Source organism: Anticarsia gemmatalis, chromosome 7, assembly GCF_050436995.1.
Source record: "Anticarsia gemmatalis isolate Benzon Research Colony breed Stoneville strain chromosome 7, ilAntGemm2 primary, whole genome shotgun sequence".
NCBI classification, from domain to species: Eukaryota; Metazoa; Arthropoda; class Insecta; order Lepidoptera; family Erebidae; genus Anticarsia; species Anticarsia gemmatalis.
In genome coordinates this window covers 12,624,106-12,649,612 of record NC_134751.1, presented here as the reverse complement: position 1 = coordinate 12,649,612, position 25,507 = coordinate 12,624,106, and the positions used below count along the sequence as shown (strand labels likewise).

General features: G+C 35.8%; 1 protein-coding gene and 1 long non-coding RNA gene across 2 annotated transcripts; one reads left to right on the top strand and one right to left on the bottom strand.

Annotated features, from left to right (window-relative positions):
- Positions 1 to 1,032: 1,032 nt before the first annotated feature.
- LOC142974166 (integrin alpha-8-like) lies at positions 1,033 to 15,752 on the bottom strand. The gene is made up of 25 exons (XM_076116329.1): positions 15,615 to 15,752; positions 14,638 to 14,785; positions 14,038 to 14,138; positions 13,293 to 13,360; positions 12,946 to 12,970; positions 12,266 to 12,382; positions 11,598 to 11,690; positions 10,750 to 10,818; positions 10,297 to 10,388; positions 9,544 to 9,756; positions 9,079 to 9,193; positions 8,189 to 8,371; positions 7,292 to 7,392; positions 7,033 to 7,120; positions 6,609 to 6,748; positions 5,857 to 6,059; positions 5,266 to 5,467; positions 4,837 to 5,000; positions 4,061 to 4,139; positions 3,711 to 3,794; positions 3,009 to 3,162; positions 2,387 to 2,468; positions 2,149 to 2,260; positions 1,799 to 1,870; positions 1,033 to 1,521 (listed from the first exon to the last, which is right to left on the bottom strand). The coding sequence occupies exons 1-25, from the start codon at positions 15,619 to 15,621 to the stop codon at positions 1,411 to 1,413; spliced, it is 2,823 nt and encodes a 940-aa protein (XP_075972444.1). The 5' UTR covers positions 15,622 to 15,752; the 3' UTR covers positions 1,033 to 1,410.
- Positions 15,753 to 21,235: 5,483 nt separating this feature from the next.
- Positions 21,236 to 22,265, top strand: LOC142974108 (uncharacterized). Its single transcript, XR_012959546.1, has 3 exons — positions 21,236 to 21,347; positions 21,662 to 21,820; positions 22,123 to 22,265. It is a non-coding gene; the product is annotated as an uncharacterized LOC142974108 (long non-coding RNA).
- The last annotated feature ends 3,242 nt before the right edge of the window (positions 22,266 to 25,507 follow it).

Below are 25,507 nucleotides of genomic sequence, written 5' to 3'. Positions count from 1 at the left end.
ATATCAAATTCCTGCCAAAACTTATCTTTCACTACTTCATCACATCCCACTTGAGGCGCATATACACTCATAACATTTAGCACTACATATTTTATCATAACTTTAACTAACATTATTCGATCATTCACTCTCTTTACATCCGTCACGCATTCTTTCAGTTTTCTATCTAACACCACACCCACTCCATTCCTTTTACCATCACTTCCAGTATAATAAAATTTATATCCTTCTCCAATCTCTCTAGCTTTCGTGCCTTTCCACTTCGTCTCTTGCAAACACGCTACATTTATTCGCCTCCTGTTTAAAACATCGGCAAGCTCTCTACCTCTTCCAGTCATCGTTCCTACATTCCAACTCGCAATCCTCATTCTTACATCGCCACGGACTCGCTTCTTACGTTGCATCCGTCCCTGATGCAACAACCCTCGTCCATTTCTCGCAGGCGCCGGGTGCTGCGCTTGCGCGTCGCCTCGGGGGAACGCCCTAGTCTTATCGCATCTATCATACATTGAATCCATGTTGAAGGGATTTGGCTGATATTTTTATAACCGGCCGCCTGCCTGACGTCAACCCTCCTTGGGAATCCTACGGTACAACGGGAGTATGGGAGGGAAATTGAGGTAGTGGTGAAGGATGCGGGGTAATGGCTGAGGAATATGGGATGAAGGTAGGGGGGGGGGGACTGGACACTGCAGCTGCGGAGGGGAGAATGGGTAGGAGCTGCAGTGGCTCGGGTAGGACGGGATCGCATGCCCGTATGCCTCTTTCCTATGGTCGGACAGATCCATAGGTCGAGGCACCCCTGGCCAAAATAAAACATATTTACATGTATACATATAATAATTATGTATGACACTGACGTATTAAAAAAATATCTACGTAAGTATGTATGTGTATGTTTAATGAGTCAAATATACAAAGAGTTATTTCGAGGAAAAGTAGAATTAATTATAAAAATGTATCGATAAAATTATGCATATTTATGAATTCGAAGTAATTTTATTCTTTTGTATAAAATGTGCTGTCGTGCTGTGTGTATGAAAACGCATATATTGTATAATAGAGCGCAACCTTGTACTATTTGATGAAGCAGATTAGAAAATGTGCGTTATCTCCAGTGAAAACTCTAGTTCAAATCTCAGGTACATTTTGTATACAAGTTAATCTCTGTGCATACCAATATTTTAGTTTTAAAGTAAACAATGAATACAACTGTTATTAAGTTTAAAACGAAAGAAGATAATTGAAATCCATTTTTTTGTAAAATTAATTTATTAGGCTATTTCATGCTCGGTTCGTCTAGCGTAGACGCTGCTTAACATTACCATCGACCAAATCTAGACTTACATTCCCGTCTATTTGCGTCATTCGCGGCGAATAGTAGGTATTTAGCCGCTGTACTAGGTATTACTATTGTGAAGGTGCCGCGGAAGGGCAGTCGACAGCAGCTTCGTCCTCTCTCGTCTCCTTCAACTGCTTGTAGTTGATCGGCCGAGTCGACGAAAGCATCGTGTTTCGCCGCTGTTCACACAAATAATACAATTATTACAAAATATTCTTTAAAAAATATATAGACTCAATATTAAACAGGTGGCGGCCGGTTTAATTAAAATTGCCCTGCGTGAAATTCCTAGCGTTCGTGTGTGAGTACAATACACACGATGGTACGGTACCTGCTTTTCAGGAATAGAAAACTACGATTTTAACTAGCAATCACTAATAATTTCTTTATAGAAATTAGGAGTAGGGTTTTTTAAGTTGACAGTAGCATAAAACAAGTTGATCATAAGATACTTACAACAGACTGTCGCTGCACTTTTTGCTTCAAGTCATCCAACTCTTTCTTACCTTTTCGTTGCAGGAACCCACACTGTAACGAGTATAACAAAATAAGTGAAAAAGTACAATAATCTTAAGCCAAATGAAAAAGAGAATATTAATTTGATGTGGTTCTAAAGTATATCTGTCGCTACACAACTCACATAGACAGCATGATACCTAAGAGTTGCTTAAAGTTTAGGGACGTTATTCCATTTGGCTGTCAATGTATTTGCCACGGATTTTCTATTAAATAAGTAACTCAGTGAAACTTGAAGGTTCAGACATATTTTAGAAGACCCTTTAAATAAAAAGTCTGTTTGAACTTACCTCATAAAGAGCAAATCCGAGTAATAATAAAATAAACAGTCCCAATAAAACAGCTAAAATTATTATCCACAAAGGTATTGAAGCACTTCGAAGTTGTATTATGGTCGATACGCTGGAAAAACAAAAAAACCTTAATCTATAAGTAACGTAAAATAATATATAACACGTTCAATATTTGAGTTCTGAATGTATTTAGACCTCTGAGAGCACTAAAATATTTCTAAAAACAAAAACATACCTTTCTGATATTTTGAAATGGTCAATTTTAAGATGTATATTGGAGTTAACTGTCTCATTTTTCTTTTCAAGTTGATTGGTATCTGCAATAGATATTACTTGTTAAAAACCAATATTATACAAGGACTAATGTGATCATGGATTTTTTGTCTTAATTTCGCTTGATGTTTCGGCCAGGTTACTGTGCTCGTACTGCTTGAAATATGACGTCACGTAAAATTAAGGTGAATATACAAATAACCATAATGCGTTAATATTAGGTATCGCTGAATAGGGTACTTAAATACTATTTAAAGTAACTCTTTACGAAATGTCAAAAACGTTTTAGTCTAAAAAATCTTGTATAATACATGACGTCGCTACCAATATTCAAATTAAGTAGCTGTTCAAACCAGCTAATAATATTTTTTGTATTTGTAATATCAAGTTTCAACTTTAGAATTTTGGATGTGTATTTTACTTGTAAAAGGTTTTACATGTTTCGTTAACCAAGACAAGTAAGTACCCTATTACAGTTTACATACGTTATATAACGCCTTTTTCCCATAGGGGTAGACAGAGTAAAGAACGCCACTTGGTATAATTATAACAGTTTGATGAGTATTCATTAAAGTTGTACTCACTCAGGGTGTCAGCAAGTACTTGGACTGGTATCACAATTTTCACAACACCGTATTTCGGTAACTCTTCAATATTACAATGGAATTCCATTCGTTTATAATCTGTTACGAAATTGTGACAATCTTCTCGTTTTGAATGTCCTGTTAGTGTAAACACCTAGAAAAAGAAATACTATTAGAAACTAGCTGACCCCCGTATTGTCTTACAGACGATTCTTTATTTTAAAAAGTTAATATTTTTTTGCAGTTTCTTAGTCTCTCCGTAAGAACCATCCTCGTCCTTCAAAATTAAAAACAAAGAATTAGTGAAATCGGTTCAACTGCTCCCGAGATTTGCGCTTACGAATCGAGTCTATGAATCGAAGTATTCTTTACAACAGTAAAAGAATACTTCGATTACTGTTGTTGTTAAGTTGTTTCATTTGGAAACGATAAGTCAAGGATTGCTATATCGTGATATTTACAGACTGAGGCTCTGTTAAACTTTAAAAGTAAGTAGATACTTGTGTATTATAAATGATAAAAATAATATATTTGTTATAGCTAACTAAATTTAACCTATTACCACCCTTCTGTTGGACAAGGGTCTCGTACTAGAATATGGGTTAGGCCTTGAGTCCACCACGCTGGCCAAGTGGTTAGTTACTTGGGGCCTTTGCGTTTCTTCAAGAACTGTGTTAAAGAACTATTGTATATTGTACTTACGGATTCCGCTGACATAAATGGCCTTTTCTCGATCGTAACATCAGTAGTCAGGCCTTTGAAGGAAGTAGGTCCATTGTTCCTGATCTATAAATAATTACAATCATTTAATGTACCTAAAATATATATTTAAAATGTGAAAGTTTCGATGTTTGTCACTCAATCGCGTAACGCCAGCTGTAGTATGCAGTTTTAAAGCCAACAGAAATAAAGAAAAACAAATCAATAAAAAAATAGATTGAATTCCTTGTTTGACTCACACTCTATTTTTGGTTTTAAATCAAAATAGGGATAATATTCCGGAAAAAAACAGTCTTACCTGGACAATATTGTAGTAAAATATAAATAATTACCTCGTATATATGTTCAAATTGCATTCCCTGCGCGATATCCGCTTTTGTTACTTTGACAACGTTTCCCGCACTCGTTTTCCTGTAAACAAGTGAACATACTGATGATGTCATAATAACATACCTAAGTTATTATTTCCATCATAGTACCTATCGTAAAACTTGGAATAGCATGGAATAGATGTCTATGAACCCAAAAAAACTTAATGCTGAAAGTTGAAAAACCTGAGATGCTATTATACAACGTGGCAATGTTGCCAACATTCTTAGGAACTTTCCCGATGGACAGCGAAGTAAAAGACTACTTCCGATTCTCCCACTTCTTTAAATGATGTATATTGTTTACTGACATATGGCAACAGACTCGCCCCCTAATACATGAAGCAAACGTTGTTAATGGCAAAATGCGGGTGTATTTTATACATAACTACCTACCTACCTTCCTTCCTACCTACGTTCGGGTATAACAGGCATGATAATAAATTATGTATGTGTATTTTTTTGTATGGTTTACCGTACACTGAACTGTACCTCTTACTAAGTTTTATATTTTTGATGATTTTTTATGTGTAACAAAAATAAAAGGTTTAAATGGTTTTTTTATACCAAAATGACCAATGGGTTTTCATTTTCGTATATAGTATAATATAATGAGTATACAAACTGCGATAGTTTAGAAAAATTTGCGAGTTAAGTTAGTTTTCTTCCATAGCTAGGTACCCGTAAATATCCGTGCACATTAAAATCATAGTGTAAAGTATATTTGCAGATTGACTCACCCATCTATCTGTATGCCGCTCGGGTCGCTCCTGAGCATCACGACGAGGGAGTCGCGGTGTGAGTTGTTGTAGTTCCCGCAACGATCCAGCAACGTCACGTCAAACGTCACTTTGTCGTCCTTGTTCGTTAATGCACTCAGGTCCAGCTGGATCTCGTTGACGTGCTAGTGTTACAAATTGTTAGATTATTTTTATCAGTCCTTGTTTATAATATGTCAAGCCGTACCCTTAAATTCCGAAGTAATGCACGATTAAACTATTTAAAATCGACACGACTAGTGACTGCTCGGGCACAGATCCGACGGCTTTACGTGCTCTGCGATGCACTAAGGTCGACAACCTCAATATCCTAACTAAATCTCTGATAAATTCTTAACAGTAAAATTCAGAAAGTACTAGCTAGACAAATGAAAAAATATTGTATATTACCCAGTGATCGTTAGTTCTCAATGGTTTGAGTGAGGTACACTCCAGCTTGTTGCCAGGTTTCCGCAGACAGCCCATGGGAGCCTTGTAGACGGCGGCGCGGGACAGGCTCACGTGCACGCACGGGTCGTAGGCCACGTCGCCAGAGTTGTGCACCGATATGTTGAACGTGCCCACGTCTCTAGAGCCCGTTGTGAACACCTCTCTGGAGAAAATATAGTGTTATAATAATACATACACTAAATGAACCAAACCAGTTACAGAATGGCAGCCATATAATGGGCGAAGAGCCATGTCAAAGGCCTTCCGGGCGGCTTGAACAACTTTGACACTAGGTTGACCATTAACCATACGATAGATAGATAGACAGGGAAAACCCCCAACTATGTAGATAGTCGAAAAAAATATGAAGAGTGAAGACTGAAAGAGTTTGCTTTTCGTCAAACGGTTTACTTAACCATATGAAATACTTATTATAAATTAAACTTGAGGAAGAAATTATATTTGCATCGTTTTCAGACTGCCTACTACTACCATTTTCGTTTCCAGCATATCCCTTTGTGTAAAAGTACTAATAAAAATGAATGTAGTTACCCCATATCAGAAGCGATGGCCATAGTAAGTTTGGAGATGCAGGCTCTGTTCCCGGAGCACTCTGCGGCCCACAGCGAGTCGGTGTGCGTGACCCGGCCCTCAGTGAGCACGACGAGGCCGCGCTCCAACACGTCCTGCTCGGCGGGGTTCTTCAGCAGACTCGTCGTGATGCTGTAGCGCACGTCTGTCTCATAGTCACCGTCCTTCAAACACAAAGTAATAATAATAGCCGAATCCTAAACGACCAAATAAAATTATCCCAAAATAGTATTATGATAGCCGTCCGGTATGAGTTGGCACCACACAAGTGGCGGCAGGTTCAAACCCGAAGCAATATACCAATGACTTTTCAAAGTTGTATTTGTAATAGAAATTATTATCACCTGCTCTAATTAACGGTGAAGAAAAACATCGTGATTAAAACTTGCATCCCTTTTTGTATGCATAACCCGCACTTGGCCAGCGTGGTAAACTCAAGGCCTAACCCCTCCCTTGTTCGGAAGGAAACCCTTGCCCGGCAACTCACAGCCCTAACCACTAGACGGATCGGGCTGAATTTTAGCATGCAGGTAGATGTTGTGACGTAGGCATCCGCTAAGAAATTATTTTGATCAATTCTACCCCCAAGATGATGAAATAGGGGATGTTTTGTATGAAAATGTTGTCCTAAGTCATAAACCACGCGGACGAAGTCGTGGGCAAAAGCTAGTATTATGTATTACTAGTACAAAATTGTATTCTCGAAATAGTACCTGTGGTAAGGTAAACTGCACAGCTTGGCAGAGTGGCTGTTGCCTGTTTTTCACTGATGTTTGGAACACGAATTTTTCGCCCTTGTTCGGCTTCAGTAACTTGGCATGAGGGTGTTCCATTTCTACTTCAGTTACTAAGCCTGAAATACAGTATATTGGTTTATTAGACTGCAGAAAAGGTTCGTTTTTATGACATTACGTCTGTTATAATCTAAAGTGTAATAGTCTGTTATAATAGGGGTCAAGTCTATTGTCATGTATCACGCTACAAAACTTTGGGCTTTGGCACTTTGCCTGACAGCAGTAGTAGTTGTCTCTGTAGCCTGAGCAACCGAGGTGTATCTAATCTTAACTAAGTTTAATTAATAAAATATTTAAAGAAATTTGCTATGCTTAAGACTATAGAAAAGTTGTTAAAACTTACTTGTACTTATATATTTTGCTTTTGGTGGATATTTAATATTCATGCACACTTCGAAAGCAAAGTCGGTTTTACCTAATTTTGTACGACCCTGAAAAATAACCAAAATACATAATACGCCAAAACCAGTAAATAATACTTTTGTATTTAATAATAAATATTTTTATCCATATACGAAAAATAGTGTCAGAAGGGAGGATATTAGCAATACTCTATTACTTCCTTTTCTCTCTCCGTAAACATATTTTTGTGAACATTTTACCTGTATATTCGGAAATTTAGTATACAATCTAGTAATACTGATCGCGGGGATGCACTTGTATAACATGACTTTGTCTTCGAACGGAGCACCGACCACCAACTCTGTGGACATAATTATAACAATTTGTATAATTATAACTGCTGCTCCGGCCGCATGGATCATAGCGAGATGTTATAGCCTTCCTTAATATATTGACTATTTAACACATAAATATTTTTTATTTTTACTCTGCCATGTAAACTTTACCAACTGAAAAATATAGGTAAATATTTTCATTGGTATTTATATTTAGAAAGACAACTCCCGCACAAAGACCTGCTCTTGTGTCGCGGGGACTTTTACCAACACAAACAACGGCCGCAAAGTACAACCAGACCCGAAACTATTATTTGTGGATCCGACAAATAATTGTTCCATGTGGAAATCGAACCCACGAACTCCCGACGCAGTGGTATCGGTGTGGCGACCTAAACCACTGCGCCACGTAGGCAGTCTTTTGTAATTTGTATTTCATAAATGTATAATTCAACATATTTCTTTATGAAAGTTGTGGTTTAGTAGCACTTTATCATTAAACTTAAACATAATATTTGTAATTAAATAATGTATGGGTAAAGTTACCATTACAAAGTAAAGACGCTACAGTTTGCTAGAACAGAGATTAGCGTGTTCAAACAAACTAATCACTTTTGGATTACTAATACAGTAGCTCAATTCTCTACTACTATCGACTACCGACTTGTCATTGAGAAAATTTGTACGAAAATCAGCGCCTCTGACGGACGTCGTAGTAACTATTTTGGCAGTATATTCTAAATGTCAAACTTTCAATTCTCAACAGTACGGTACCGACTGTACAGAATCGCGCTACAGAAAAGGTAAGCTAAAGCAACTTACCATTGCATCCATTATCGTTGTAATCCGTGAGAGTGGTGAGACTCAAGCCAAAGGAGCGATGTTGTCCTTGAGGCTGGATCCTCTGCAGCCACGTGAATGTCTGGTCGCCGGCCAGCGCCTCGCCGCTGTACAGATACACCGCGCCGCGACCCTCGTCCTCATACGGAGCAGCTATTGCCACTTCTAAATAATACATAAATATGTAAATTCTTAGAGCAGTGAGAGCCGAGCGGTTCATGTTGGCAAGTCTTACACAAGTTGTAGATAGTTCGAACCCGAGGCACCAATTATATTTCGAAGTTATTTCTAACTAGAGGCCGTCCGCAACTTCGTCCGCGTGGAAACCGTTTCCGTGTAAATCTCTCTCTCTGGGATAAAAAGTAGCTTATGTGTTATTCTGGGTCTTCAGCTACCTATATACCAAATTACATCGTAATCGGATCCGTAGTATTTGCGTGAAAGAGTAACAAACATCCATACATACAAACATACACACTCACAAACTTTCGCATCTATACTAATATTATAAAGCTGAAGAGTTTGTTTGTTTGTTTGTTTGAACGCGCTAATCTCAGGAACTACTGGTCCGATTTGAAAAATTCTTTCAGTGTTAGATAGCCCATTTATCGAGGAAGGCTTTAGGCTATATATCATTACGCTACGACCAATAGAAGCAGAGTAGCAATAAAAAATGTTACAAAAACGGGGAAAATTTTGACCCATTCTATTTTATGTGACGCAAGCGAAGTTGCGCGGGTCAGCTAGTTTATAATATTAGTAGGATATGCGTGCGGAAGGTGCAAGCTTAGACCTCTCGGCTCTCACTGTTTCTACTTTTACTCTGTTAATGTAAATTTTTAACTGTTAAAGGTATTACAAGTGTTTCTTACCGTCTCTCCCATCACCGTTCAAATCGCCAACGGATAAGATAGCACTGCCGAAACGTGAACCGGCTTTCTGCCCCGTTATTTTCTTTTTGTATCGTAGTTTTACATCGGTACTGACCTGTATTAAAATGTACATTTTACTATTTAAAATATTACAGGTATAGTGAATACAATTAAGTAAAACGAGCTAAACGCTTTCTACCTACGGCAATGATTCTGCGAAGGCGAACGTTCGTCGTACGTCGGTCTAACGCACCGATGTAATACGATACGACGCTGACGTTTGTAACCGATTCAGCGTAGCGAGAGATTCTTACATCGCGTCGCTTCGTCTTCATCGCTCAAGTACAAAGCTCCAGAAGTCGCTAAATTTTATTGTGTACAGGTTTTTTGTGAATTCGATCTGTTCAGCGACTTTTAGAGCCGACTGTACACAGACGAAAAAAACAAGATTTAACATAGACTTACAAACGCGTTGTATATGTACACATAGACGGCCCCCACGTCGTGTCCGTCCCGCGCGGCGTGTGTGGGCGCGCCCACGAGCAGGTCGGTGGCGGCGCCGGAGAGCCGCGCCGCGCACAGCGCCGCGCCGAACGACGACCCCACCTCCGATATATCCGCGCCTTTCTCCAACTTATCTTTACTAATTTTATAACTCTTTAACGAGGTAATGAATACCTGAAATAATATTTGATAATATTAAAAACGTGTTATTGTATAACGAAATTCGTAGCAAATTATTATCCTCCCCCTTAATCGAGTTGGTTAAAATAAAAAACGGTCTCATGAGCTCGTACGACCAAAACTTGCAAATTTTTACGTCCAATTTATCACGAATTCTTACGTCCTATGTGTTCTCTGTTCGGGGGACTCTTTGAAAGCAATTAAGAGTTGGAACGATGTATGGAAAACGTTTAAGTAAATACAAGTTTACTGCATCGCCTTAACGAAACGGTTTTCTGCTATAAATACGACCGGCACGATTACGAATGATTTTCTTATTTTATGTCTTATTTCACATAATATTAAATGCTACCACTGTATAACTACTGTCTGTCACTTATTACGACCCAAATGATAACGCTTTAAAGTTCAATTACACGTTTTCTCTTTAAAAAAATATTTAGGAGATGACATCGAAATAAAAGCTGCTCGATATATTCAAATATTTGCTCCTAGGCAAGTTATTAGCCATACTTATAGGTTATGTTCACTTACACCTCCGGTACCTCCCTGGTCGTAGACCGCGCCCACGGCGTATGATACAATATTTGGTGTGCTCGTAAAATATCCCGCAGCTACGCTATAGCCTGTAACAATCAACATTAATTAGTAATTTTTACGTGTTGCTACGCCGTGGTGGACTGTGAAATAATTGGTCGTAGTTAAGCAGAAAGGACCCAATCCGCACTTTGACTTTACTCTGGATCTTTTCTTTGGATTCTCCTGAGGGCAAATTTTGACAATCTTGATACTGTGGGTTGAGTCGAGGTAGTAGGAAAAGTAGATTTCATGTACATTTTAAAAATAGGGATTTCACTACATCATAGATTTGACCCTCAGGAGAATGATTGCATACTAAACTCCATTGTGGTCAAAGTGTGGATTGAGTTTTTTCTGCTTTACTACGTCCAATTGTTTTCGATTAAATCACTAACATCAGTAACTTACCATACTTTTGTGTTTTGCCTCCCACATCAGTCATGTCCTGATTTTGTGGATTTAAAATCCATACAAGTCCTGAAAATAAAGAATACCGTTCATGACCTTAAAATTGATTAAGTAAATCAGAAAAGCCTATACGCCTCATAATATTATATCGGAAATAAGCGACGATGAGTCTACTATAGACTATTAGATACAGTCAGCTGTAGCATCTTTATTTGGCCATGTTAACTTTACCAACTGAAAAATATAGAATTAATTTCACTGTTATTTGCGTTTGGTAACTGTATTATTCAACATAAGTCACATTTTTTTAAAGTCTTGGTTTAATAGCACTGCATCATTAAACTTAAACATATTTGTAGTTAAATAATGTTTAGGTTAAATTATCATGACTAAGTAAAGATGCCACAGTTGACCTGTACACTATGTAGTGTTCAATATGTAGGTAAACCATAAGTGGGTTCAGCCACTTTTGATGCTGATATTCTGTAGAAGAGTGGTGTTTTGTGGTATTTTAAATCTCTCCATCTACGTATTAAAGAGGGTACGATAAACGTCAAATTTTATAGCTTATATGATAGTAGTTGTCAAACAAAGGCCTTCGGTAGCTCGATTCTCCTAATATCGACTACCGACAACCGGCTAGCTATCGAGAAATCTTACATGAAAACCTAAAAATAGCGTATCTAGCGGGCACCGATAAAACTATTTTTGCAGTATATTTTTTGGTGTCAAACACTCGATACTCGACAGAACAGACTATACAGAATTGCGCTATAGACGTTATGAATTATCTTGTCTCTATGTCGATCAGCAAACACAAATGAAAAAAATATTTGTAACATTAATACCTTCGTTATTCATGATTGGAGAACCTCCAGCTATGACGGAATCATCAGGGCCAATATCTAAGCTCCAGCCCATTGTGTTCCTTATATCTGTCCCTGCAAATTATTTGTTAAATGAATTCTTAACTGTATAATACTTATTCATAATTAACTGATTTGTATCACTTACGCCAATATGTATAGGCAATAGTTAGACTATATAGTTCCATCTATTACATCTTCGGAAATTATAAATAAATATAAATGTAATCAAATGACCGTGTGTGAATAACACACGGTCATTTGATTCCAAACTAAGCAGAACTTGGACTATGGTAACCAACATACAACATACGTCGTATATACTACCAAATAAATACTTATATTATTACATAGATATTGACAAACAGGTTCAGAACAGGTACTCGTGCTCATCACACAATTATTTGTCCTGAGTGGGATTCGAATTCATTCGAATCCACCACACGCTGTGCTACGGTTATTGCGGTGAGGTGACCACGTTAACCACTGCGCCAAACGTGCAGTTATGTTATGCAGTTAACAAATGTTTGATTAAACGCCCGGAATATCGTAACAGATTCGGGAGTGGAGAGACGTGGTTGTATATTGTGTTCTAACTTCTGCCTAGAACTTTGAAACAGTATGTTTTTATCGCTATGTATTTTACTTACTGCCCAAGTTTGCAGAAGAACCTTGATATTCAAAGTCCTTTTGTCCATTCATACGTTTGAAACATTTTCCAAGTGGAATGTCAAGTATGTCTCCATCTGAAAAATGAATTCTGTGGGCTATGCACCCACGATTGTTTAGCACCAAATATAATAATAGATTATAAAACATAATAATATGTACGATTAATTTTTGAGGCCTTTTTTTAAATACTGTAAAGATTTCTAAACGCACTAAATGAATGGAAAATACCATTGTTTTACCAACCCAAGTTTTCTTGCGCGATCCCAACATTTTCTATATACAACTACTACTACATACTATAGTTTACAAGTAACTGCAGTTTGTACAGTGTAGAGTACGTTGAATCATATTGTGTCGATAGTGTATGCGACTGCCACGCAAGAGGTCTCGGGTTCGTTAAAAATGTCTCAGAAAATGCCCGGAAATAGCAAGCTGAGCTTCATGCCTCGGACAGCAAGTAAGGCTTGCCCTCTGGACGTGTCGGTTTAGCCGTCCCACTGGGCTACGAGTGTAAAGCAATAGAGAGTCTGCCTGTATTGTGCTCACACTTGGATATTATAAACAAAGGCCTGAACAGTTGGCTGGTTTCAATGAAACTGGCCAGCCGTATACCGGCCAGGATGACATTATCATTACAAGTAGTTATAACTACACTTACTGATTGTTAAAGAAGGTGCACACGCCTGAAACAAGTGGAAATTTATTTACTAGGTGTATTGAGTTGTCGCATTCATTTATGTAAATGTTATAGCAAAAAACAGTTCGAACAAATATGTTTTGGCTTTACCCTATGGTTATTAATGATTGAATAACTACATACATTTGGCCTCAGCCTACCCTTGCGGAAAAATGCGTGATATTTGGTGGCCATGTCAACCACTGCGCCAAACGTACAGTTAAATTTAATGTTAATCTAAATGTATTCTTTTAATTCATTCACCTAATTATAAACTTGGTAACATCAAACATTGATATATTAAAGAACTGAATTAAAAATAAGCTCACCATTAAAAATTTGGAACCGGCCTTCACGGTTGCCCCAAACCAATAGTCATTATGTAAATTGTCAACATCTGAAAAAGGAAAGAAAAAATTTAAGTCGATGTTGGCAATATTTCAACGGCCTTTCGGTTGGAAATAAGGTTAGTTATTATCTGCGTCTAATCGCATAATTTTTTGACTGCTACGGTTATTGCAGCGAGGTAACCACGTTAACCACTACGCCAAACATGTAGTTAAGTCGCACGCAATTTATTTTTCCTGTAATAATTATCATCATATCTTTTTCTTATTTAGGGATATACAACATAAAATATTCAATTTAAAATGTACAAAGATGTATCACAAATTAAGCTTAGAACCATTCATATTTAAATAAACCCATTGTTTGATTATGCGAGGATATTTTGTAGCATCTATTTTTGAAGAGGAAATATTCATCTAATAAATAAATAACTATTTAATATAATGGTTATTTAAAGCTTAGAAATAGATAACGCTTATATAGTAAATGCCTATCGGGCTATAATGTGATACTATTGTACTTGTTGTTGCAGTAATTATTCTCGCTTTCGCTCAAATATTATGTAATTTTTCATCTCTAAATGTTCCAGGATTAATCATGCCTTTCAGCAGTTTTTAAAGGGTTTTACAGAGAACATTTAAAGCTAAAATAAATAATGTAAAAATAAATTTAGATAAACAATTTTTTCTTGATTATGGAACAAATTCAAATGTTGTAAATACTTACTTCTGGATATATGATGAGGAATTCTGGAGCAGTCATGAGTGGTCACGTTGCATTGATATACTACCCCTATGTTGTTTTCTCTTGGCGCTGTGACGATCAGCCTGTGAAAAACATTGGGCATATTTAGATCCTAATAGAAAATATACGTTAGAACATGGTGATTTTCGAAATTAGAGGCTTAAAATTGTACCAGAAGGTCAATTACACTATTTTGTATTAAACTAAACGTATTTTTTATGTTTGCCACCTCATTGTTTCGCATTGGGTGAACTGATTTTGATTGATTCTTTATCTTATGTGGGTCTATTTAAATTGTATCTAGATTTAATGATATTTATTTATTTATTATTTAACGTAGTTTTTGAGATATCTTGAAAAAATACTTTATTTTGTCTAGATTGACGATAGTAATAATAAAATGTGTTATGGTGTTAAAAGCTAAATGCGACATATGCTGCCAGTACTTAAAAAAGGGTTAGCTTTTTAAGGTATAGGATGTGTTGTAAATATCTACATATTATTATATACTATAGAATGACGTCTTTTTCTTATCGGGGAAGGTTGAGACCGAAGTGTGTTGCAAAGCAAATGATAACTTACTTTTTGTTGTATCCATCGTAAGTGGTGCTGTAGCCAAAGTAAGCGTTCCTGCGTAGAGCAGTCGCCGGCAGGATCTGTTCCATTGATCGTTCATGGTAGTAGGAGATGTCTGACCGCACTGCTTGTGTCCCCAATAGTAAAATTAACCCTAAAACAAAATATATATACTAAACAAAATGACACAAATTGTCTACTAAGATACATAGTACGTGCTTGCAGAACGGGGTAAAGCACTTTAATTTCTCAGTACCTAATTAATAAGTCACAGAAAGAGGAATAATGTACTGTTTTTGTTCATCCTTGTTTAAGGTAATCCAATCAACTACTATTAATTAACATTGTCGTCCTTGTTACGACAGAATCTTGATTAACAACTAAACATTATAGTAATTTTTGTTGTTTTTGCTTTAGGTAAAGTTAAGTCATGGCTATCTGTTATTTTTCTGATTTAAGTGTACCTGCGTGCACTTAAATCAGAAAATGTGGCTGTCAAACTCAATCTTTTAAGTCGCTGATTAAATTAAATCTTTCAGAAACCCTTTATTCTGAAGTATGATTTACTTTACTTGATCTAGTTGAGATAATTTATTTATATTTGTCAAGTTCTGATCAAAAATGTTATATGATGTCATGGTAAGTTGTTGACATGACAGAAGAAGATTAAAATTTCAAAGCAGAGATGTGTCGGAAATATTAAATTTTTAAACGAATTTTGTAGCTGAAGTTATGATCCTAACTTTTAAGAAAATTTGAATTTATGTATAAGTTACGTACACGGTGCAGGGCACAGAACACTTGCCCCATGGGCTAGGAAAAGAGGCCTAAAAAAAATCTGCTTTCATAAAATTTTTAAACGACAACCAAAAATTGGTGACAAACTTGTGTGAAATGCACATGTATACTTTTTAAACAGATGACGTAAATAAACTAGTGTAAAAAGCAAGTAAATTTATAATAATAAACAGGAAATCACTCACAGATCATGCTGGCGACCAGCAGTTACCGCGGTTTGAAACTATATGACACATCTATACATACATACATTTGTTCAATACCAGTTACATATATGCCTAACATCACAAAACCCTTGTACTGTATTTAATGTTAACGTTTCTAACACAATGACAATAACAAAATACAGTATGGTATTTATTGATCGTAACTGCAGTGTAGTATAAGTGACTAATAATCACGAGCTTTTGGGTTCGATCGGTTAGGAAAATGCCACTGGTCCTTTTTTTTACTCATATTAGCATATTTGTCAACAGTAGCCCGAAGTTTGGTAACGTGTTGCAGTGTATATGGTAATAGGCTCGTCTCCTATTACTTAGGACCATCAGTAATACTCGAAGGTGTAGGCAGACATATGTGAAATACACCTCACCAGGTTTGGCTCTTAAATATTATTCCAGTTACTAAACTCTTTTTACTGTTGCTTTACACGTGGTTAAATACTGACAGAAATATCCATTTATTATGCATCCTGTATAAAGTAATACCATAAAGGAAAACCAGTGTTATAACGTAAGTTTATATTTATATACGCACAATATGCACTGGTTAAAATAACTACCATTTTGAGTAATGAGGATGTCATTTAATTGTAAATTATTCACTGAACTAATTGCTAAATCGACGTTCGAATATGTACGTACAGGAATTTAATTCACTCAAAAGTCTTCTGACTTTTCCATACGAATTCGTAATCTCTTTTAACACCCAGTGGTACCCTAAAAATATACAGCAAATTGGTGGATAGCAATTTTTTTTTGTGTATTTGTTAACGAAGCTTCGGTTATACCCGAAGATGGTAAAAGGATAAAGGATTTCGTTCGTCATACGAAATCCTTTGAGAATGGTTTAACATTAATTAAAAACACCCAATGGCTCTTTGAACGATCCGTTTGCCTGAATCGAAGTTGAGCCTTTGTAATCAGTAATCGCATACGATGCGATTACTGATTCCGTTCAGTCAATAGAGGCAACAATTATTTATCCACGGTTAAATAGTTTATCGAAATAATCGTACTATTAGATATGATTAAAATTACATGATAACATCAGCTATTGGAGTATTTCCGCCGCTATGTCAAACATCATGATTTCATCTTGTTAAATCTGCCTAAACCCTTAATTTAGTGTACAATTTAGTCTGAAACACTGTTGAGCTCCCTGGGTATAATTTGCTTTTAATACGATGCAAGCGATGCACGTAAGATTTATGTTGTTATGTGCATTGATATATTTATATTCTGAAATGGACCAATGTAAGTCTGCCAGTGTAAGTATAACAACCTATTAAATGTTAACTCTTTTGTTGAAATAAAATGAGTGCCACATTGTGCATTTGATTCATCAAGATATTTTTGCCACGCAACCTTTTATTTTGGTAGTATTATTTTTATGTTATCGATGTCAGTGAGGTATGATATAGAACTTGTATAATTGATTGAAAATGAATATAATTTTATTGTAGATATCGTACATAAGCACCGAACGTCCAGTGGTCTCGTTCGTGAATAGTTCGTTCTTTCAGCACATGTTAGTGAGGGGGCGGCGAGTGAGTCGTGAGGATCCACGACATTATCTTGACTTGTTCGCCAGATCTCTGAAGACTTATGGCAACAACGTGAGGGTAAGGTCTTTCACTCGTTGCAGGAAACGAGCAAATATCTTTAGGTAAAAAAATCGCTTCGATGATCGTCATCATTCATTCATCCATAATGCTATAAAACAGTTACCCAATTTCGCTAACGCGCTCGTGTTATGCTTGCTATTTAGCAAGACATTTTATGAGCATGTGTAAGTTTAGCATAAAAATAAATTAATATTCCAGTTGGATTTCTACTTCTATCAATTATTAACGAACAGATATCGACCAAGCTTTGTTGAAATGCATTTCGGTTTTTGTGATATGATCGAAAAGGACACAGTTTTCGGAGCGCAACTCAAAAGACATATGAAGGAATGGAATCGCACATGTCCTTACCCTCCCGTAAGTGTGAGCATGTTGTATCAGAATCAGTTACCGTATAAAACTAATTTGAATAATGCCAGTTGTATTGACGACGCTTAACGCGACCTATTTACCCACTATCTTGTACAGCATCGGGAAAGCACCACAATACATTTTCCTCATACAAATGACTGCCTCCGTGGCGCAGTGGTTTAGGTCGCCACGCCGATACCACTGGAACGGGAGGTCGTGGGTTCGATTCCCACACGGAGCAATTATTTGTGCGATCCACAAATAATTGTTTCGGGTCTGGTTGTGCTTTGTGTCCGTTGTTTGTATGCTTGTAAAAGTCCCCGCGACACAAGAGCAATTCTTAGGGCGGGAGTTGTCTTTAAAAAAAAAAAAAAAAAATGGTGATTAATAAAATGGCGGACATTAGTTACCAACTCTAGGTTGTCATATACTAGTAAATATTAAGTTAACTGTTAGATAAGTTAACTGTTGGCAACTCTTTGTTCACTGCTAGTGTACGTCAATAGACACTACCTTTGCCAAGTACTCAAAACCGCCACAAAAATTAAAAAAAGAGGGAGCAATATTATGATTAAGATTCATTCGTTCTCGTAGAAGAAGCACACTGATACTCTATCGCTTACATGTACATTTGATTGTAAAATTTAATTCAGGTGGCATCTAAATATATAGGTATTACTCAAAGCTATTTTGTATGAAAATATAATTGTTGTGAATGAAACTTTGTATGAAAATTCTGTCCTAAGTCACGCAGACAAAGTCGCGAGCAAAAGCTAGTAATATTATATAAGTAAGTATAGTAAAAGGCTAGAGCGATTTACGATTTATATTATTTTTTCCAATTACAGGGTGACTATAACTACACAGATATGGTGATACCGTTTGTACCAAAGAACTTCCCTTTTAGGCAAGGTCGTATCTACTGCAATATGACTTATCCTATAAAGGGTGTACACATCGCAATTGCTAGTGGTTATATTGACATGGAGATAAAACAATTCACTCCTAAGAATAATAAAAATACGTAGCAATAAGTTCTAATAAAACAGTTTTGAGTAAAACATATTTTATTGGTTTTAATAATGTTTTCCCTAAATCGAAACTGAAAGATGATTTTGTAAGCTGACGACCACTTCGCCAGAAATGCATGACTAATAAGAGGAAGGAATATATATGTATATAAGTAAATATAAAATATAATCGCTTCCTTTAAATATTGATGATGACAGAAGCTTCATGTTTTTTTAACCTAGGTCTGTCCCATTGCTGGACAAGGGTCTTCTCCGGGAATTAAGAAAAGTTGAGGCCAAGAGTTAAAGAAATCTCGGGTAGTCGAAGTTGCATGATAATGTATTTCTTTACCGGTAGACCAAGCCGTCATTATTTCTGATTGACAAATAACTTCAAAACGATCAAAAAACTGTAGGCAGAGGTAGAAAACTATCGTTGTCAATTTAAGTGTTTGCTTCCATTTTATTTAAATGAGTTCACGTACAATTCACACACGGTCATTTGATACCAAACTATATATACCTATATACTAGTTGACCCGGCAAATGTTGTTATACTATATACCTATAAATTAAAAAAATATATAGTTTCACTTAGGGCTATGAAAAATAGATGTTGGCCGATTCTCAGACCTACTCAATACGCTCACAAAATTTCATGAGAATCGATCAAGCTGTTTCGGAGGAGTGCAGTAACTAACATTGTGACATGGAATTTTTTTATATAAGATTAAAGGTGTATTCATTAGCATATACCTATACACATATACGATTAATTGAGGGTTCCAGCGACTGGGACGGCAATTAACTGAACCTATGGGCCTAGTAGCCGAATTTATAATATTTTTTTAATTTACTGGGACCAACTCAAAATTTCTATAGAAAATCTTGTAATCAAGCTTACAACAGTACAGTTACCAAAAAATGCTCTAGTTTTATTTATTTACTCTACCTAAACATGAATTTACTCCACAGGCTAAGTGATAGATTTAATTAACCCAGTGCTGCGTGTAATCATTGACTGTGATTATTGTATAATTAAGTACGTTAATTCACACACACTTAAAATAGACATTGAATCATTATTATTATTATTGACCATAAGTGACTTGTCCAAAAATATTTATTATTATTTATTTATTTATCTCTGAAGTGTCTGTACTGATTTTGATAAGGTTGTACTGAAGAATACAAAAGGTTCTGAAGTAACATTCAAGCTACTTTTTATTTCAGAATTTTCGTGGGATCAGGATTTACCAAGGAAAAACGCGATTACTTGAATAAATTCCACAACAACGAAGTTGCGGGCATCAGGTTGTTGTTTAATAAAATAACAATTTTTATTTTATGTTTTGTAAATTTATTTTGAATGAAAGTATCTTCTGTCTAAATAACACTTGTTTGGGCCGTCACTAGTAACATGAGGTCGTGGACATACGGAAAATAATAAAATTAATTTGTCAACTGTACTGTTTTTTGTTGTGGTTCCAATAAACGAGAACAAAAATAAAAATGTTAATCGATCTGGCTACTAGGCCCATAGGTCCAGTTAATTGCGGTCCCTGAAACCCTCGTAATTTACTTGTAATATAACATTGATTATTATCTCTATCTATACTAATATTATAAAGGTGAAGAGTTTGTTTGTTTGTTTGAACGCGCTAATTTCAGGAACTACTGTTTTGATTTGAAAAATTCTTTCAGTATTAGATAGCCCATTAATCGAGGAAGGCTATAGGCTATATATCATCACGCTACGACCAATAGGAGCAGAGTTACAGTAAAAAATGATACAAAAATGGGGAAAAATTTAACCCATTCTCTCTTATGTGACGCAAGCGAAGTTGCGCGGGTCAGCTAGTATATAATAACAACATACTTACATAATATACTTTTAAGTAATACAGTACTTAAAAACAAATCAAGTACACATTTTACTAAATTATATTATATAGTACTATAGCTATGTATAATTTTCTTTTCTACTTTCATACATCACGCGTGCTTAGCGGCGACGATGAACACTATAATATTTTTAGGTTTTTTCGTTTGTTTATATTACCAACTGGAACAATGCCAATCTGATCATGTAAGTATCCATTATACTAAAAAGTCTTATATACCTTTTACTTTCAAGAATGGTCGAAGTTACGACTACGTGAATATGTAAACCAGTGAGTGAGTGTGTAGTAGAGTTGGACCAGAACGGCCAGTAAAGAGTTTAATTGAAAATCGTATTGTCTGAAGCTATAAATGATATGCTTAGACATTGTTACAAAGGAAATAGCATATTAAGATTTTAAATTGTCTTGCGCTAAACCCCCTCTATTCATTTCAGTTTCAAAATCTTTCTGTAGAATATCCGCGCTCAGGTGATTACCCACTGATTGTTTACCGTCCAATGTGTGCTACCAGATATCAACGCTCGTCCTGTTCTTATTTCGAATCGACACCTTTTACTATCCATATTTCAGCCAATTATCTCGAAACTAATGAATTATACAATAAAATCTTCCTCATATGTATTGATATAAATCTAGTAATAATTACAGGTATATTACATGAGCACGGAACGCCCAGTGGTCACGTTTGTAAATCACAAGTACGCAAAATATGTGATACTGAAAAGTAGTCGAGTTGGACGACAGGATCCCAGACATTATGTTAGTTTATACTTTGAAGCGCTCGTTGAAATCAATAATGACGTAAAGGTAAGTTTTTAAACATTTTTGAGAGTGAAAAAAGATTCATATTTTAAACGTCGGTTTTCTCTTAGGAACACAGCACACTAGCTTCTTTTAACATCGGCGATCGGCGTTTTAGTCGCTTTTCGGGAGCTAAACGCATTAATTAGTCGGCCATTACCGACAAAATAAATGTATATATTTACCTAAAATAACATGAAACTGTAAAATAAGTTGAAAAAGCATATTGATTGTTTTCTTCAATGAGCGCTTGTATAATTTCACACACGCATGTAAGTTTACTGTTGCTATTACTTATTTTACTTTTTTTAACTTTACAGTTGCACTTCTATTTCTATGAATTGTTAACGAATAGATACAAACCAAGTTTTATTGAATTGCATCTGGGGTTTTGTGACATGGTGGAAAGGGAACCACTATTCGGTGCTCAGTTTAAACAACGGCTAGAAGCTCTGAATTTAACATGTCCTTATCCAGCGGTGAGTATCCACTTGTAATATCCTGATGACTATTATTGAGGATAAGATAAAAGATTAATTAAATACAATTCTTATAAGAAAGGTGAATATTTCCTTGCTAATTAACCAAATTTTAAAACCGAGAGCAATATCTCTTTGTCTGTTTAGGTGTTGATGTTAATAGTTTACGTCTCAAAAAACATATATTACTTGTTAAAAAAAATGCGAAATATGCTAATTGTTTTGTTGTTACTACGTTTTTAAAAAAGGCGCCGTTTTAAAGTAAATTTGGCAAAGGTTACAAAGAAAAAATCAAATTACAGGTGCAGTACAACTTGACGGGGATGCAAATTCCATTCGTTCCGAAGAATTTTCCTTTTAGACAAGGGCGTATATATTGTAACATAACTTTAAACATCGTACCCGGTGTGTCCGTCTTCGTTGGTCGGGGACATATAGATTTGGAAATAAAGCAAATCATTTTAAACAAGAATAAAATGTAATAGCAATAAGGTACTTAATTATATGTTTTTTTATTACACCTTGGATATCGAAAGGAATGGACCAAATCTTAATTCAAACCTGTTGTGGTACGTTAATGTTGTAATCATGATAAGCTCGTTCTGTTCGATTCGACTTTGCAATAGCAATGAGGCGGTCAGAAGTTCGAGAGTTTGTGGCTCCTACATCTACTGGCTTAGCAATCGATGAGAATATAATAAATGTACCCGTTGACAAGTAACCTTTGGCCTTGGTCCCAGCCTGGTACCTAGGTGTCGCAATCGCTACCTCTGGTGCTTTAATGAGGTAATTAAACAAAGAACAGTCTCAAAAAAATCTCGAATATAAGAACACAGCTGACTTCGCGAGGCCTTGATATAAGCGCCTGAAAAATAAACTGTACGTGCGTCGTGCATGAATGGTATACAGTTAAACCGGTACATAATTTATAAACTAAATAAGTATTAGAAACATCTGATGTAAAGTATTACGATACAGACCAGACAACAATATATGCGAGTAGCAAACCGCCAGCTCAGACAAACGTAACGTACGACGCAACTTTCATCGTTCGACCATTTAAGACATATTTGCTGATAGCAATGCGAGAATGATCTCATATATCTATAATATGTTTAACTAAAAATGTACTATAAGTTATGATAGTATATCTTCAACAATAATATCATATAAGTAAGTTATTGTGTGTGTATTGTTGCTATGATAGAATTTGATTGGTCAAACTTGTTATTTTTAAACTAGCTGACCCGCGCATCTTCGTTTGCGTCACATAAGAGAATCATAATTTTCCCCGTATTTGTAACATTTTTCACTGGTACTCTGCTGCTATTGGTCGTAGCGTGATGATAGATAGCCTATAGCCTTCCTCGATAAATGGGCTATCTAACACTGAAATAATTTTTCAAATCGGACCCGTAGTTCCCGAGATTAGCGCGTTCAAACAAACAAACAAACAAACAAACAATCTCTTCAACTTTATAATATTACTAGCTGACCCGCGCAACTTCGCTTGCGTCACATAAGAGAATGGGTCAAAATTTTCCCCGTTTTTGTAACATTTTTTGTTGCTACTCTGCTCCTATTGATCGTACCGTGATGATATATAGCCTATAACCTTCCTCGATAAATGGTCTATCTAACACTGAAAGAATTTTTCAAATCGGACCAGTAGTTCCTGAGATTAGCGCGTTCAAACAAACAAACAAACAAACAAACAAACAAGCTCTTCAGCTTTATAATATAAGTATAGATATAGATTATAGATTAGTATAGATTTGTGATTGTTTGTGCTACTTAGTACAGTATATTATAAAATATTGTATGTAACCTAGAATAACATATAAGTGCTTTGGTGAACACTGTATGCATGTAAAGTTAAAACAAATAAATATATAAGACCATATAAGTCGCAACGAAATTGCAACTTAAATAGCCGCTATTTTCTAAATCGTACAACTACATAGCCTTAGACAGAACATAGCCGTTGTTTACAAGACTACGAGGTACTGACGAATAACACTCCTACACTATTTGCCCAATATCCTGGACATCATCGGGAAAGTAATCAGCTACATGTTATTTCCTCATACGATGGTGATCGTTCGATCACCGATCGATTAATACGTTAGATGAAAACAGAAAATTACTACTGAGTGGCTAATGGCTATCAAATCAGCCTCCACGAGTTGTCAACTGTAGTTTTTTGTACACTAGCAAACGTTAAGTAGCTCGATTCTCTCCTACTATCGACTACCGACTAGCTATCGAGAAATTTTACATGAATAAGTGCCTCTACCGAGCTCCGTGAAAACTTTTTTTGCAGTACATTTTAAATGTCAAATGCTCGATACTCGACGAAATAGACTACACAGAATTGCGCTAAAGTTAACTGTTGTCAACTTTTTGTTCACTGCTAGTAGCTAGTGGCAATAGACACTACTCATGCTGAGCACTCAAATATTCATTAGCATATAAGTATACATACCTACACATATAATATAAATTTACCTATACCCAATCTACATGTCATTTACTGAATCGCAATTAAGTTACTTCCGTTAACATAGCATTGATTATAATAATAACATACTTAATATACTTTTAAGTAAAACAGTACTTAAAAACTAATCAAGTATTATATTTTATTATGATATAATTCTATAACTATGTATAATTTTAGTTTCTACTTTCATAGATCACGCGTGTGTAGTGGCAACGATGAACACTATAATATTGTTAGGTTTTTTCGTTTATTTGTATTACCAAATGTAACAATGTAATACTGATCATGTAAGTATCCGTTATATTATTAAGTCGGGGAAAAAGTCTTTTCGCATTAAAGTACTTGTAAAAAAATCTTTTCTCTACACAAAAAGCTCGATGCTTGGGTACCTCACGAGCTCACTGAAAGAAACCTAATGAACCGTGTACTCATTAGTGATTCTCGAAGCCAAAGATATTTTATTACAAGTTCATACATACTATAATGCGAAAAGACTTTTTCCCCGACCTAATACTAAAAAATCTTTTGACATCCGCGCTCACTCGACACCTTCGACTATCGACTATCTTCCTCATATGTATTGATATAAATCTAGTAACAATTACAGGTATATTACATGAGCACGGAACGCCCAGTGGTCACGTATGTAAATCACAAGTACGCAAAATATGTGATACTGAAAAGTAGTCGAGTTGGACGACAGGATCCCAGACATTATGTTAGTTTATACTTTGAAGCGCTCGTTGAAATCAATAATGATGTAAAGGTAAGTTTTTAAACATTTTTGAGAGTGAAAAAAGATTCATATTTTAAACGTCGGTTTTCTCTTAGGAACACAGCACACTAGCTTTTTTTAACATCGGCGATCGGCGTTTTAGTCGCTTTTCGGAAGCTAGATGCATAAATTAGTCGGCCATTACCGACAAAATAAGTGTATATATTTACCTAAAATAACATGAAAATGTAAAATAAGTTAAAAAGCATATTGATTGTTTTCTTCAATGAGCGCTTGTATAATTTCACACACGCATGTAAGTTTACTGTTGCTATTACTTATTTTACTTTTTTTAACTTTACAGTTGCATTTCTATTTCTATGAATTGTTAACGAATAGATACAAACCAAGTTTTATTGAATTGCATCTGGGGTTTTGTGACATGGTGGAAAGGGAACCACTATTCGGT